The sequence below is a fragment of the Acomys minous genome (genome assembly GCF_964271855.1).
Source record: "Acomys minous genome assembly, chromosome: 4".
NCBI lineage: Eukaryota > Metazoa > Chordata > Mammalia > Rodentia > Muridae > Acomys > Acomys minous.
The window spans coordinates 46,377,673-46,393,724 of record NC_140486.1 but is presented as its reverse complement, the minus strand read 5'-3'; the positions used below and the strand labels follow the sequence as shown (position 1 = coordinate 46,393,724).

Sequence of the window (16,052 nt, the reverse complement as noted above, 5' to 3'; positions counted from 1 at the left end):
TAACTGTCCACCTTATGGTCTACCCATACGGTTATAGACACTTGTGGGTAAAATGAATACAAGAAAAAGGGATCAGCAGGGCAGAAGAGAGTACACAGAATCTTGAATTAGCCAAGTGATTTACTCATTAACATATTACACCTTTAAAGGTTTTCTGACTAATGTAATTTAGCTACCCTGCTTTACTGAAATGATTAAATGATAAACATTTTAAAAAAATACTGTAGCAATGCTCATTTTTACCTAAAAATAAACAAAAGAGTTAATTTTAAGTAAGAATTAAGAATAGTGGAGTGTGTTGGTGCTATATTTGAGAGGTAAATTTAGCTTTATTTTCTGGTTTAATTCCATTAAGATGCTTTTAGGTAGAGTGTGTAAAGCTCCTCTAGTACTGACCGTCCCCCCGGGAGTGTGCACTCCCCAGCGCATGGCCACCCCGAATCATTCCTATAGTGCAGTCACTTTCCAGACATCCCCCTGTCCAATAGTCTCTGTATCTGTCATTGCTAACTCAGCCTTCACTTCGCAAAGGATCTGAGGGCAGAGCAGGTCTTAATGGTGACTGCAGTACTTTAACATGGCAGGAAAAAAAAATAAAGAGACGAATGCTGCTCCTCGCTTACAGTTCCCAGTGTCCCTGGTGTAGCTGGCAGCTTCAAAACCCACTTGCTTATGGGGAAATAAAAACCTACAATTCTCTGGCCGCCCAGACTTAGCCGGACCACACAGCAGCCTTCCTCACCGTCTTTTCTTTAGGTCTTTCTCACACTGAACTTTTTATCAATTTCTTCTAGTTCGGGTCCTTACTCCTTTCCCTTCCCACCGTGGCTGTCCCTGAACTGATTGATGTCTAGCCTTGGTGGGCTTTGTATACCACGGACAGTTCAAATTTTACTGTGAGAAATACAGAACAAAATAAAGCAAAAATGAAACTCTCCAAAACACACACTACCTTCCACTGCTCTTTTGAAGAATACTTTGCAGCTTCCACACGTCAGCACACCGTAATGACACCCCGAAGCTTCGTCAGAGCACACCAGGCAGAGTTTGGGAGGTGGTCCCGCCGCTGTGGAGGCGCTGGATGGGGGAGAGCTTACATCTGGTCTCATTCCAGGGCTAAAGGAGGAGGAGAAACAGTGTTATGATTGTCTGACCATGAGAGAAATGTCAGAATAGATTTATTTCCCTTCTCATTCCACATCAGCATGGTCACATTGCATTCTGTCTTTTAAGGGCTAACGGCCACCAGAATACCTTATTTCAATATTTTGAAACATTATTTTTCTACATAAAATAGGAAATGCAGGAACTGGCAAGATGGCTAAGTGGTTAAGCTCTTTTGCCCAGCAGGAATGTGGTCCTGAGTTCAAATCCCTGCTACCTTCTTAAAAAAGCAGAGCATAATTGTGCATGCTTATAATGCCAGCATTGGGAAACAGAGACAGGTGGGTATGAAGGGGGTACCCCAGACAGACAGCCTAACTAAAACTGAGGTTCCCATTCAACGAGTGACCCTGTCTCAAGGCAGAAAGGTGGAGAGTGACAGAAGACAACCTATGTACTGGTCTGGTCTCTACATACCTGCATAAGCCCATGCATGTAAACACACACACACACACAACAGTAAATAAAAATACGAAGGGCAATAGCCAGTTCGTTTTCTGGCTTTTGAACAGAATGATGTCGTTTACTTAGCATAAAATTGCTATGTAAAAACACATTATTTTCTAAGTGTGCAATGGGCAAGATTTAAAAAAAAAAAACTGCATTAGACCTTTCATTACCATTAAAACCAAGACATGATATTTCTACCACACCCCCAAAATTCCTTCTAAGCCTTTAATTGCTCAGGATGTCCATCTTCTTTTCCTCTTAATTTTAAGATCTCACATTACTTAAGTCTTATTATTATCTATCCATGCTCTCTGCTATAGAAAAAAAATTATATAACAGCTTGAGTTTGATCGTAGCTGAAACAATAGTTTCTTACGGCTTGGAAAGGATTATTCCAGAAGCATTACAGTGTATATTGAGGACAACCCTCTAGTTTTCTATTCGAGAACAACCACTGTGCTCTCTCTCAATCAAAATACCCCAAGGCAAACAGTAGAAAGCATGAGTCTGATGCTCTGACCAACATTCATGTTCCACTCTGCAAATGTCTCACCAGCACAGAACGTATAAGGTGTAGTGTTGTTATTAGTTTAACGTTATTACTGGAAGTTTTTAAATTTTCAGAGAATTTGAGAGAACAATGGATGTCTATCTTTTTACCTAAAGCAGTGAACGTAGAAAACAAATTAACTAATGATTTTCAATATTGAACTGTCCTGAGAAACTCTTATCACACATGCTGACTTTGGAGCAAAAAAGATATATATTGCTAAAAAGAATATCCAGCCTTCTGCTTCAGATTACACTATCCATTTCTTATTTTGGTATGTATTTTCAAACAGACTTTGAATAATATGGACAGAGCTGGTGTGGTGGCGCACGCCTTTAGTCCCAGCACCGAGAGAGGCAGAGGCTAGAGGATCTCTGTGAGTTTGAGGGCAGCTTGGTCTACAAAGCAAGTCCAAGACAGCTGAGGCTACACAGAGAAACCCTGTCTTGAAAAACCATAGATAGATAGATAGATAGATAGATAGATAGATAGATAGAGAAACACATGGGCAGCATCACCTCACTGGGTATGGGACTCTTCATGTTGAAGTATGTTGTTTATCACTTATATCAGAAAGTTCACAAACACAAGCACTGTCTTTCTCTGAACTTTGCTCATTTTATTCCCTAAGAATTGGTATTTAGGAATAAGCTAGCCTAGAAGTAGGTTGTCTCTTCATCCTTTATGTATGCTTTTATTTCAGCCTAGGATAGTACTAAATCTCAAATGCAAAAAAATATTAATACATTGACATCTAAAACAATTTATATAGTTTGCTCTATTAGTTAGAAATAGCAAATAAGGTTTTCCATTGCTTCCTTAGGAATAAAAATTTTAAAATAGCAACTGTATCTAGGAGTTGTTACATCTCTGTAATCGTAACAGTTAGGGGACTGAAGCAGAAAGATTGCTACACATTCGAGCCCAGTCCGGGATCCACCAGTTCTGGGAAACCCTGTGAGACCCTGTCTCAAGAAAGAAAGAAACAAACAAAAATGTGTTATAATGCTAGTAAGTAAGTCATTAAACCCAAAGTTCACCCTAAATTTAATCCTCAAATGAAGGCTACTGCGTGTTGCCGACTGTCTGTCTATCCCATGGCTTACTCAATAGGGCAGCACTCCCACCACCTAGTTCTGGGAACAGGTCTGGGGGTCACATTGTTCTCTGAGCACTGTCAATAGACTTTCTGCTTGTTTCCACATCACGGGGTATTGATCCTTCCTAGATCTGGGCAAGTGTGTGATGAGAATCTCCTGAAATGACGCTGCTGTGGTTGGACATAGGCTCCGGTCAGTGTGGGCTCGGAGGTTAGAGCTGCTGCTCTGGGCCACAGTTCTACACTGAAGTGGGGAGGTCCTGGGATGAGCACAGAGAGTAGCAATGTTTGAGGGGAGCAAAAGCTCCCTAGTGTCTGTTCTGACAATGTTTCTCTTCTCATCTGACATCTATTTTTAGGGACCAGGAAGTTGCTTGTATATTTAGCTTATAGAAAAATGAGCACACTGTTTAAAGATTATTAAGGTCAATTCTATAATGTTTCCTTTACTGTTTTATATATAGTGTTCACATATGTATAAAATATATGTATATATTTGAAACTGAACAGTATTTGTGGTACATCATGACTTCAGAACACTTCCATAAAGAGAATCTCATTTATCCTTTAAAGAACCTTGTGATAAGATGTCACCATCCCAGCCGGGCATGGTGGTGCACCCTCTAATCCCAGCACTGGGGAGGCAGAGGCAGGTGGATCTCTGTGAGTTCAAGGCCAGCCTGGTCTACATAGCAAGTCCAGGACAGCCAAGGCTACACAGAGAAACCCTGTCTCAAAAAACCCAAAAAAGAAAAGATGTCACCATCCCTAAATGAGGTTATACAAAGAGTGGCACATGCTGACCAGGGAGATACTGCTTTATTTCAGATCTCGGCGGTTCGGCAGTCCTGTTTAACAGCCAGTAGAGCTTTTGAAAGTGGCTACGGCTTTCAGCTTTAGGTTTTCATCAGGAAGCTGAGAGGTATCACCTGTGAATAACAGCAGAGGCGTCTAGTATACTGTTCTTACTGGCAGCAAGGGATTGAAGCATGCATGTTCATTATTTTCTTAAGGAAAATAAGATATAAGTCTCATAACTAGGACAGTAGTCCCCAAATTATCACATAGTGATTAGAATATATGCAAAACATGTTCTGGCCACTCAAGTGTGATCTATATAGATGGCAAATAGGAGAGTTAAAAGTAAGTGAGTGAGTAATCTAGAGCCCATGTTAGCCATCAGGGAGTCACCTAGACACATCAGATAAGAGCTCTGTGCATGGAAAGCTGTGTACCACACACATCATTGGGGAAATCAGCTTTTGTCACACAAAATGGAATTGATTGGGCTATACTGCCATTTTTGTAAGAAACGATGAATACAGCTGCAAATGTTATTCACTATGACATTGCTAAAAAGGGCTAGGGATGAACCAAATGGCTAGTTCTCCAAGGAAAATAACAGACATCATTTAATAAAAAGCCATGGCAGAAATCAAAGTTATACTGTAGTATCTGCATAGTCCACTTGCTTTTCTTATGACCACTATCAATTCTAATAGCGTAAGTATTTATGCCTCTTTCTAATTTATCACATATTAAAAAGACACATGTATCTTTTTACAGGCTGATATTTACAGAACAATTTATTTTTTGCCTTCTCAAACATGTTCAGTAGACTTGACACCGTTTAAATATGAAAGAACAGTGAATACAATCACTATTATATGTTAGGTTCATCACCACCAAAGTATTTTAATAGGGTCTTGGGGACTCTGGGGGTCCTTAGAATACACTGTGAGAATTGCCCCCATGGAGAACATGGGGTGAGAATACAATAGCTTTGTAATTATTTAGCATCTATAAATTCTCAATTGTCTTGTTTCGAAATGGGATATTAATGAACTGCGTAAAAGGAAATGGCATTGTGTACTAAACTTGATGCTTTTCTCAATAGGATAAGGAGATGTTAAACTTTTACAAACCCAAATGCTGTGGCCTTCAATTTAGGTGATTTTAATCAACATTTTTTTTCAATGTAGTACAAGAAATCCACCTTACAAAACAACTATTAAGTACCATGGGAAAATCTTGGAAATACAGCTGCCATCACTGGATGAAATTTTAACAACTACTAATGGAACTGGTATCTTCTCATTGGCTTGTCAGTTTTGTCTAAATGCCACAAGGCAGTAGTTCTTAATAGGGGACAGTCTTGTTCCTAGGGGATATCTGGTAATGTCTGAAGATAAATGGGGGGGGTGACATTTTAGAGGCCCCAGATGTGGTAAACCCCTTTCAGTACACAAGATGACCCCATAGCAGAATTATGTAGTATAGGGGTCAGCGGTGCTGAGAGTGAGAACCTTTGCCAAAGCTTGAGGCACAGAAACTCACACAGATAGATAGAGAAAAATCATATAGGACCCCTTTTTAAAGTGTGTGGTACCCATTCTGGACTGATAACTCTAGAACACAACCCCTAAAGCTAAGACTCAGAAACTATCTAGGAAGAGGGATCAGGACAATTGTAAGAGCCGGAAGACAGAGCATCCGCCGTGAGACGGTACCTTCTATGTGAACAGGAAAGTTGTACACATGAAACCTCAGCAACATGGTTGCCCAGATAGGACCTGAATAATGACCATACCAGCTGACATGCAAATGTGGAAGGAGGGTCCCAGCTCTAGATGAAAAGCTACAAGCTGTGACTGCTGAGAGAGAGAGAGAGAGAGAATCAGTCTTCCTCTGTGACATGCCTCTCATTAGTTATCAAACAGCAAGTAGCCATCCCTTACAGTACACACCTGAGCAACAGTAATGTACTTAGCAGGTTATATTTCCCACCCACACATACACACACAAATAGTAACTGGAGAAAGAGAGGCCATGAATTTGAGAGGGAGTTGGGGCAGGGGGCTGACATGGTGGAGCTAGAGAGAAGAGGGAACTATTATAAATAAAGTATTCATAATATGAAATTCTCAAAAAAAAAAAAAAACCCCAGTAAATGTTTTTAAAGGGATGGTTGCCCTATTGAGGCAGCCACTGTAGTCTTTGAGTTCAGACAAGTCCAAAGAGAGGTTCAAAATGGAGTTGAAGCCAGAGACTATACAGGTCTGGTTATCAACGATAGAATTAGCTTGAGTCAGTAATTTAATTTTTCCCTCTAGGGCTAGCAGTAAGAGGTGGATTTTACATATTAAAGTCACCTGTACTTTTCTTATCTGCTCATTAGGAAAAATGTAAACACTCAGTTAAACACACCAACTGACTATATTTTCTGACTCTCTGTTTGCTTTAGCTGAAAGATTACTGATTTGCTTAATAATATGCCAGGTAGTAGCTTTCATACCAAATAAAAAAGTACTCAAGGGGAAGACTTGTACCACATTTTTGTCCTATGGTTTCAGTAGGACATATTTTACCTTATTTTAGCAATGCAAGAAAGCCTGGTCAATAGTTTTATTACTTATTTATTTATTTATCTATTTGTTTTTTTGCTTTGCATTTATGGAGAAGTTTCAATTATAAAGAGTTTTTCTCTAAGATTCTGATTAGGTAGGAAGGAAAAAAAAATCAATGTCTACTTTGAAAACACCTAATTTCTCACTTGTTTCATGGATCAGAAAGCTATCTGATTAGGATTCTAAAATCAAATGATTCATATCCACAACTAAAGGTGAAATCTGATACAATTTTCTCCCCTGATCTTTCCATTTAAGCTAAGAAATTATAGGTTTATGTGGAATGAAATCATCTGTGATATATTTTCATTTATCAAATGAGTTGTTTAGATGTTGTCCAATTGTATATAAAATATTATTAACATGAATAAAATACTAAATAAAGCAAACGAAGATCCTAACTCCACACTACGCATCATTTATACTCACGTGTAAGTTAGAAGCTAGAGCAACAAACATGGGCCACACGGATTTTCAGCAAGGATGGGCAAAGGCGGAGATTTCCTCTCTGACCTCTAACACACCAGTTAGTTCTCTGGGCTTAGTTTGCTTGACTATAAAAAAATCAAAGTCTTCTGCTAATATGTTCCAGATAAGCAGGCTACATTTTCCAAGTGGGGTTCAGTAGGAAAGAATATACCTCGATCTGTAAATAACTTTTGGGGTCCTGTGTATCTATTTACATTTGGGAATAAGCAGTTACCTAAAGTCTAATCTACTTCAAAGAAAACAATTAATTATTTCTTCTTCACGAACAGTTAGTCCTGAGCTGGCCAGCATGCTAAGTCACTTATCTCTTAACGACTGTGTTGTCGTTCATAGAAAGGAAACGTTATAATCTTGTAAACTCCGTGCACTCTCTTTCTCAGGCTGTGCTCTCAGCTTCATTAGCTGAGTTTGCGTTAAGGAGCAAGGAAGAGAAATGGTGTTTTAAACAGTGCATTAGATGAAGACTGCTAAAGACAATGAATGAAAGTTTTTATTACATGGTTACTTCTCCAATGAAGATTTGCTTTTATTCCTATTTGGTGTTTGCTCACACGTGGGATAATCAATGATTTGCTAGGACCTGAACTGTAAATGATTTTATATAAGATTATAAACATGACATCTTCACAGAAGGCCCGAATATGGTAGAGGCAATGGTCAGTTATTGCTAGCTTCAAATACACCCTCACATCTCTGAAGTGCACTTCCACTTGAAATAGGATGGTAACTTGGTTTCATTATTTTTAATCTATAGAATAATTTAAACAGCTAACAGTCTAGGTGTCTGTGAAATCATACAAAGAGTATAGCTATCATCTTGCAAACTAACACTTTGTAGACAAGGCTGGCTATGAACTATCAATCCTGCCCCGACTTCCTCATGAGTGACGGGAATATATTCATATACCACCACATCCAGCTTTTTTATTTGACTCTTAAAAGAGATTTGAATTCACTTAACTATGCTTAGTAGCCCACACATAAATACAGAGATGATTTTTTTTTGTGTGCCAATTTTGGCCATTTCTCATATCCTATCTATTGCCACTTTTTTTGTTTTGTTTTGGAGATAGAGTCTCACCACCCAGACTCTGCTTTTTATTCTTATACACCATGCCAATTTCCTCTTTCCTGGCACCTCTATGACCACGTTAAATATATGCACCTTTCACCACTTTAGTGATTTATCCAAAGTCGTCCCATCCTTAGCCTTTTCTCTTTCCATTATAACCAATCTCATCACTGCCAAAGCAGTCGCTCCTGCCCCAATTAAAAGTCCAGGGGCTTCTCCAATGTGTACAGTATAAGCACAATATGGCTCACAGTCTGGGCCCTTTCTTTTTCCAATCATGTGTCTTTCTATAAACACCAGCCATGTGGTGTGCCATTTCAGAGAACCTGTGTTGTATAAATATTTACGAAGTGCCTCGTATGTACCATGTTTCTCCTGGGAGCCTTCGCTAAGACCCGTCCCTTATCCAGAAGCATCGCCTGTGTCATTTCTGAACCATAACGTTGAGGACTCATATCCTGCCGTGTAGCGTTCCACACAGGTGGCCTTGGCACCTTTTGATACATGTGTGTGTGTGTGTGCTCTTCCTAGTAGTAACTCCTTTGAAGACACACAGCGCCCATGTCTTGCACTTCTTCACCCAATGCGCCTCTTGTATATGGTTTTAATAAAGATATAAAAGTATAAATATGCTAAATAAAATATCCTAGCTCATCTGGGAAAGAATCTGAAGCATCTGATAGGCATTTATAAGATTATACCCCATGTGCCTGAGTACCACAGTGTGTCCTATGAAAAGGACTAAGCGAATGACGTAATCTTATGATACGGGTGCCATTGTCCGCAGTACAGATTTAGACACATTGACTTAACCAGCAAACTCCAGCCATGTCTTCCTGCTCTCCCACACCCCTGTGTGGCCTTTCTTACATTACAGTAACCCTGTGAACCAGTACTCCCACCATGATAAGGCCATAAAACTGTGGTCTTGAAATTGAGACACGCTGCTCTCTACTTTATGTCTCAGTAACACAGGAAAAAGTAGCAACTTCCCTGAGCTCATTTCTAATCCCATTTTTTTTTTTAAGGCTAAGAGTTGGTCATCTTACAACTGTGTTAAAAATTTAAATATTCTACAAACTAATGGGCAGCTCTGGCTGCACAATTAGCATAGCTTCAAAATTTTCCAGAGGTATTTCTAAGAACAAAAAGAAACACAAAAAGAATAGTACGTGTATATTTAGCAAAAGTAAAGGAAAAATCCCCAAGAGCATAGTCTCTACCCCATCAAAGGCTACAGCTTAGTCCTCATGTTAGCATGAGGTGCTAGTTTCTGTTTGCAACCTCCTAGCAGATGAGTATCTCCTGAGTCCTCCCTGGCTTCCTCAACACTCACAGAAACACTATACGTGTTTGATAGACAGGAAGGGACACATTCGCTGATATTCTCACTACTAGATCAAGAAGTTAAAAAAAAAAAAAAGTAGTCCTTAGAACGGATGGAAAAGCTACTCAAAGGCTGAAAAGATTTTCAGCAGGTTATAAACCAACCTAAACAAAATGCCCCCCTACAGCAATAGCCATATTACAAATTACAGATTTTAATCCCGTACAGCAAGCTCCATAAGTAGGAATTTACATAATCAGTACTAAGTTTAATTTACAGATCGAGAATAAAGAAAGTAGGCTATTTGCTTATCAAAGTTGTACCATAAAATACCGTCTGCATCTGAATGCAGCAATGCCTGGCAGTTGCTATGTATGGATCTAAAGGGTAGAAGGCTTTACGGTTGATAATCTTTTTAAAGATTATGTTGGGCCTCAAGCAGATACCACTTAGGTAAATATGAAAATTCAATTCTAATTCATCCTGCCCTATCTGTGAATAGGGTACAAATTATTTTTAAAAAAGTATTTGTAACTTAAAGTACAGATGCATCTGACAGCGTTTACATTTTCCTTAGATCCTTATATCGAACTAATTCAGTGTAATGGACTCAGTCCCTTGCTTTTTGGAATACTTTCCCTTAGCTGGGCTCCCTTTTCTGGCCACAGTGGAAAAAGGATATCCTTATTCCTGGTGTGACTTGATCTGCTGTGGTGGGGTTAGGGGTGGGTGTTGCTCCCCTTTTCTGAGAAGGGAAGAGGGTGCGACAGGGAAGAGAGGAAGGAGGTGCATTTGGGATGTAAAATAAATAAATGTAAAATTTAGAGTACAGCGAACAATGGCAAGAAACTATTTTAAAATTACATCGGGATGGTTAGGAAAGATCCCTAATCAGCATCAGGAGGGAACCTTCCAGTGCCTCTTCCAGAACAGGGAGGGGGCAGGAATCCTGTCTGAGGACCATCCTTATTTAAAATGTTGCTTTTCCTCAGAGTACTCCAGAATGTAACCCAATGCATGGAAAAGTTACTGTAATTGCTGAAATGGACACAAGCCCTAAACCCAAAAAGAATGGGGGACAGTAACTGCCTTGGGGGACAGTAACTTGGGGAAACTCACAGAAGAGGAAACAATGGCTCACATCTTGCCACTGCAGTGGGAAGCTGAAATCAGCTGAGAAACTAGAGGATTATATTTCAAAAAGGAGACAAGTTGCTTTTCTTCTCTCTAGTAATAAATGTACTGCATACTATAGAATGGTACATGCCAAAACAGTTGCAATTTTTTACCTAGATAGGAAGAAAAAAAAAATGGAATAAACTCTATATAACTGCCACCCTGGCTGCTGAACCAGAAATCTAAAACCTTTTCCTTGTGCCTTTGTATCCGATCCATAATCTACTCCAAGAATAGTTTATCAAGCCACTTAGAAATATACCATGAGAAATAATGGAATAATCCCCCACACTCTCAACCTAAGCTGAATTAGAATTCCAGTTGAACATTTAGAAAATAAGGCCAACTCCACTCATCTGTCAGAGACCAGCAGATTCTTACACACACACAGTTCTCATCTTTCCACAAATTTCCATGTGCCTGTTTGGTATAAAACTAGAGGCAACTGCTTTGTACCTTACTTTTTACATGTGGGACGATGTTTATTTGCTTAGTTAACATATCGAGAAAACATAGCTATAGATAATTCTAATTTTTTTTTCGGGGTTTCTAGCCCAAGCTGGCCTTGAACCAAGAACCAAGGTAGCCAAGGACCAAACTTCTAATCCTCCTGCCTCTACCTCCCAAGTGCTAGGAGTGTACACATGCACTGCCATCTGCGGTTCCTGGGCATCAAACTCAGGGCCTTGTCAATGCTACAAAAAAGAGCGCCACTCCCAGATGGCGGGATGCTAAGATACAGTTTAACCATCCCCCAGCTTCTGGTCATACTTTACCTTCATTCTTTTCACTAAGTATCGCACATCATCAGTTTAATTTACTTAAGTTAAATTTCTAGAAAGGTAAGGAAATCCAGTTAACCAGCTTAGGCTTTTCTGTATGAACTACACTGTTAATTTTTTCTTGTTTCTTTTAGAGAGGGTCTTCCCATATAGTCCAGATACACCTTGAACTCACCATAAGAAATAATGGAATAATCCACCACACTATCTCCTGCCTCTGCCTCCTGAGTGCTGGGATTATAGACACATGCCACCATGCCCCACATTTAAAAAAGGCATGCCTTGTTAAACTGCCTCTCCTACCATCCCAGGAAAGCAGGCAAAGTGTGAGCATGTACAGATCTTTGCACACATTTGTTTCTAACAACAAAAGCCTGTTGAACTTTTAGTGAGTGAAGATTGCCACCTCATACATTTTGGGGCACTTGCCTTCTCTTGTAAAGAATCAGCTTGTTTAGAATTTATTCCATTAAGGATATGTCTATAAAGTCTCATCTTAAAATTTAAAATGTTTTAAGTCTGATGGTGAATCTCTAATGCTTAGAGCTCTTATTATTGATATTGAATATATGAAATCAGTATTTGTTTTTTGTTTGTTTGTTTTTTGTTTTTGTTTTTCAAGACAGGGTTTCTCTGTGTAGCCTTGGCTGTCCTGGACTTGCTTTGTAGACCAGGCTGGCCTCGAACTCACAGCGATCCTCCTGCATCTGCCTCCCGAGTGCTGGGATTAAAGGCAGGCGCCACCACCGCCTGGCTGATCCCAGTATTTGTTAGCTACATTACTATTTGAAGTGCAGGGACCTTGAAAGTAAAATGACTAGCCAGATATTGTCCTATCTGAAAACGATACCATGTGTAAGCTTTACTCTCATTTTAGTAGGTTCTTGGGAGAGCCGTGTCATTTGTCTTTATTCTTGAAGTTCACAAGCAGCAGTCTACCTAAGGGTAGAAAATAGACTGGCAAGAGCTTCTAGGATTTTAAAAACAGGAATAGCTAGGAAGGAACCTAATTATCAAAGCCAGAAAGATTGACCAGAAATTTAGTTATAACATTTACAGGTTTCTTTTTAGAGAAATGGTAGGCTAGGTTACAGGTGTTCAATTCTTACATGAAAAATAAAGTACCTGTGAGCAGACAAAAAGAACCAAGCTATGTCTAAGAGAAAGAAAGCATTCCAACTATATAGAGATATTTTTATGTTCAGTCAAATAGGAATTTCAAGTAAAATAATAGAAATTCACTTGAAAAATGGACACTCTTTCCCCTATCCCAAACAAACAACACAAGACATATAGAAATATTTTACAAAACAGGAACTCTAAATAGCTAAGAAAAAAGGGGGGGTTATTTAGCTTCATTAGTAATTATGGAGTTTCTAATTTTAGCCTCATTGAAAGCCCATTATATCCCAGCCCCTTGGTAGAAACGAACATTTGACAATAATGAGGGACGTTTAACGGGTACAATTAGTTTGGAACACAGTTTGGCGTTATCTTGTCAAGTCTGATAATCCAGCAACTTCATCAATGTAGAAGTAGCCACAAAATAGCCATGTATAAAAAAGCATATAAGGATGTTGGTAGTACCATTTTTCACTGTAGACTCAAAAACTGGAAACTAGTCAAATGCTCACAATTGTGGAACAGATGTCTAAGCATTTGTATGTCCTAACTCTGAGGACATAGTTTTATACTCAAATGAACAACCACCACAGTCTGCAGTGTTGAGACAAAGAAAACAAAACAGCATTGTATTCTTAATAATTCAGACAGCTACTTACATGAAATCCACAACTAAAAGCTTAAGTACATACATATAGATTAATTAAAAAGCTAGAAACACCCCAGCATTTGGGAGGCAGAGGCAGGTGGATAGCTGTGAGTTTGAGGCCAGCCTGGTCTACAAAGTGAGTCCAGGACAGCCAAGGCTACACACAGAGACCCTGTCTTGAAAAACCAAAACCAAAACCAAAAAACAACAACAACAAAAAAACCCCAAAACTAGAAACAAAGTATCATATTTGTTAGGGTGGTGACTTCCACAGAGAAAGAGCAAAGTGTGATGGGACCTTACATAGTCACTCTGGAATCCTCCAGGGTGTTGGTAGTGTTCTGTTTCTTGCCCTGGCTAGGAATTCCAAAATTGTAAGGTTCATAACTATTCTTATATATAAATACGTTTTGGTTCATAGAACTTCTATCAGTAGGTGTGTTCAGTTTTGCCTTGGGTATTTACTTATCTGAGGCAGGGTATCATTGTGTTGTCCTGGAACTCTCAGAGAGTTGTCTGCCTCCCAAGCACTGAGATTAAAGTCATGTCACCACCACACTGGGCTTCACCGAACTTTTAAATTCAAAATAAATAAGCAGACAAATCTCTACATTATCTCCTGTACCCTAGTTTTAATGACTTCCTTCCTTCTATTGTCCTAAGTCATTTTACGTATATTCTTCCTTGAATTCTTAGACTAGTCTTATATTCTTTCCCATTTATCTTATTTCTGGGTCATCTTATTTTTTCTGTTTCACTTGTTCTATTGAGATTTTCAATTGTGTCACTGTCTTGTCGTTCCCAAGGTCTCAGTCACAACACACTATTATTTGATGAGTGCTGCTCTTACATCTAAGCATAAACACGATAGTTTGAGGGAAGTTGCCTTTTCCCAACCTGTTTTCTATTTTCACCCAGATGGGTTTTTCTTTTGGTTTGATCTCTGCTGCACACCTGGAAGCTCTCCTTTTGTCACCTCACCCGCCCACAGCCCTGTGCAGCAGGCAGGAAATTCAAGGGCTTTGTCTATGAAGACACAAGCAGCAACAGTGGAGGCCCCTGACATAGGAAGTTCAAGTTCTACTCCTTGCTGAAGGCAGAAGCTTGGGATGTATTAAGCAAGTTATATCTCCAAACAAAGAAGGAGCAAGGAGATAATGAATGTTAAAGGAAGTAAACTAAGCTAATGTCAACTTTACCAAACACTTAGCTGATTGTTAGCTCAATAATTAGAAGTGTTCTTAAATCACAAAGTTTTACTTTGACTACATTAAACATGAATCCAAATAATAATATGAAAGTAACCAGTCCTTTAAAAGCCATTTATATACAAGGATCACAGATACCAAGTGTCATCTCTATCAAAACAAGCTGGCACATCTTCCAACTGCAAACTGTTCTAACAGGATATGTATCTTATACCATATGTTTCTAACCAAAAAGTTGAAATTAAGATGACATTATTCAATATTAACTCATTATTAAATACTTTTGAAAAAGTATTATCCAAAGGGTAGACATGTTAGGAAAGAAAGGCAAAACTATTTCAAATTGTTGTAGAATAAAGAATTACTTAATTTACAATAAATAAATATGGGCAACCGCCTTCAATGTTTATTATCAAATCAACTGAAATGTTAGTGCTATGGGCTCAACTTCAGCAGTTTCATAGCAAAGAAAATGGAGAAGTGGAGGAAATGTATTTTATCACGTATCCTGGCACACATCCAGCTGATGTTTGTCTAGGATGATGCAACAGTTGAGCTGTAAGTGGCTCCAATGATGCCATGTTCAAAAGTACATCCACAGTCAAAACAGTCGGAACAACAAAGAGACATCAGGTAGGTGAAAATATATTATGCTTTAAGAATTTTTAATTACATTAATTACTGCTCCACGCCAAGCATTAGGCAGAGCTCCAAGAGCCTTGTGGAAGAGTCAAGGAAAGGACAGAGGGACCTAGAGGGGACATGAATTCCACGAGACCAACAGACTCAATTAACTGAGGACCATGGAGGCTCACAGAGACAGAATCACCAACCAAAGAGCGTGCATAGACTGGACTTAGGTCCCCTACATACAAGCAGCTGATGGGCAGCTTGGTCTCCATGTGGGTCCCCTAGCAAATAAAGTGGGGCCTGTCTCTGACATGGGCTCTGTTACCTGCTTTGGATCACTTTCCCTGGGCTAGGCTTCCTTGTCGGGCCTCAAGAGGAGAGGATACATCTCCTGACAGAACCTGATGTGCCAGGGAGGGTTGGTAGTGGTGGTGGGACTCCAATTTTCTGAGGAGAGGGGGAGGGAGGAAGAGGGAAGAGGGTGGAAGGTGGAACCGGGAGGACTCGACAGGGATGTGAAGTGAATAAATAAATAAATAATTAAAAAGAATTTTTAATTACTTTCCTTTTAGTTATTTTATCTGACCGGTTAATGAATTGGTGCTAACTCTAACATGGTGTGGGGCTGGCAGGCTATACATGCTCAACATCAATGATCTCATTACTTTTCCTGGACATCATCTCTGAGAATGAGTTACACTAATATCTCCATTCTGAGGATAAAGACAAGATTAGTGCTCGCTTCGGCAGCACATATACTAAAATTGGAATGACACAGAGAAGATGAGCATGGCCCCTGCTCAAGGATGACACATACAGGGGGAGGAGGGCCCCCTCAGTCACAGTCATAGGGGAGGGGAGTAGGGGGAAAATGGGAGGGAGGGAGGAATGGGAGGATACAAGGGATGGGCTAACAATTAAGATGTA

At 39.4% G+C, this 16,052-nt stretch overlaps 1 protein-coding gene and 1 long non-coding RNA gene across 7 annotated transcripts in view; one reads left to right on the top strand and one right to left on the bottom strand.

The window, feature by feature from the left end:
* The window catches only part of NR3C1 (nuclear receptor subfamily 3 group C member 1), a 123,639-nt gene that overhangs the window by 27,074 nt on the left and 80,513 nt on the right, over positions 1-16,052 (bottom strand). For 5 of the 6 annotated variants that reach the window (XM_084779985.1, XM_084779982.1, XM_084779983.1 and 2 more), the window contains exon 3: positions 950-1,116. In XM_084779985.1, the coding sequence (XP_084636111.1) occupies positions 950-1,116 (167 nt within the window). The remainder of the gene's footprint in view (positions 1-949; positions 1,117-16,052) is intronic. The other variant, XM_084779986.1, reaches the window with a different exon arrangement.
* LOC311596494 lies at positions 3,788-5,931 on the top strand. Its single transcript, XR_014778863.1, has 2 exons — positions 3,788-4,040; positions 5,006-5,931. It is a non-coding gene; the product is annotated as an uncharacterized lncRNA (long non-coding RNA).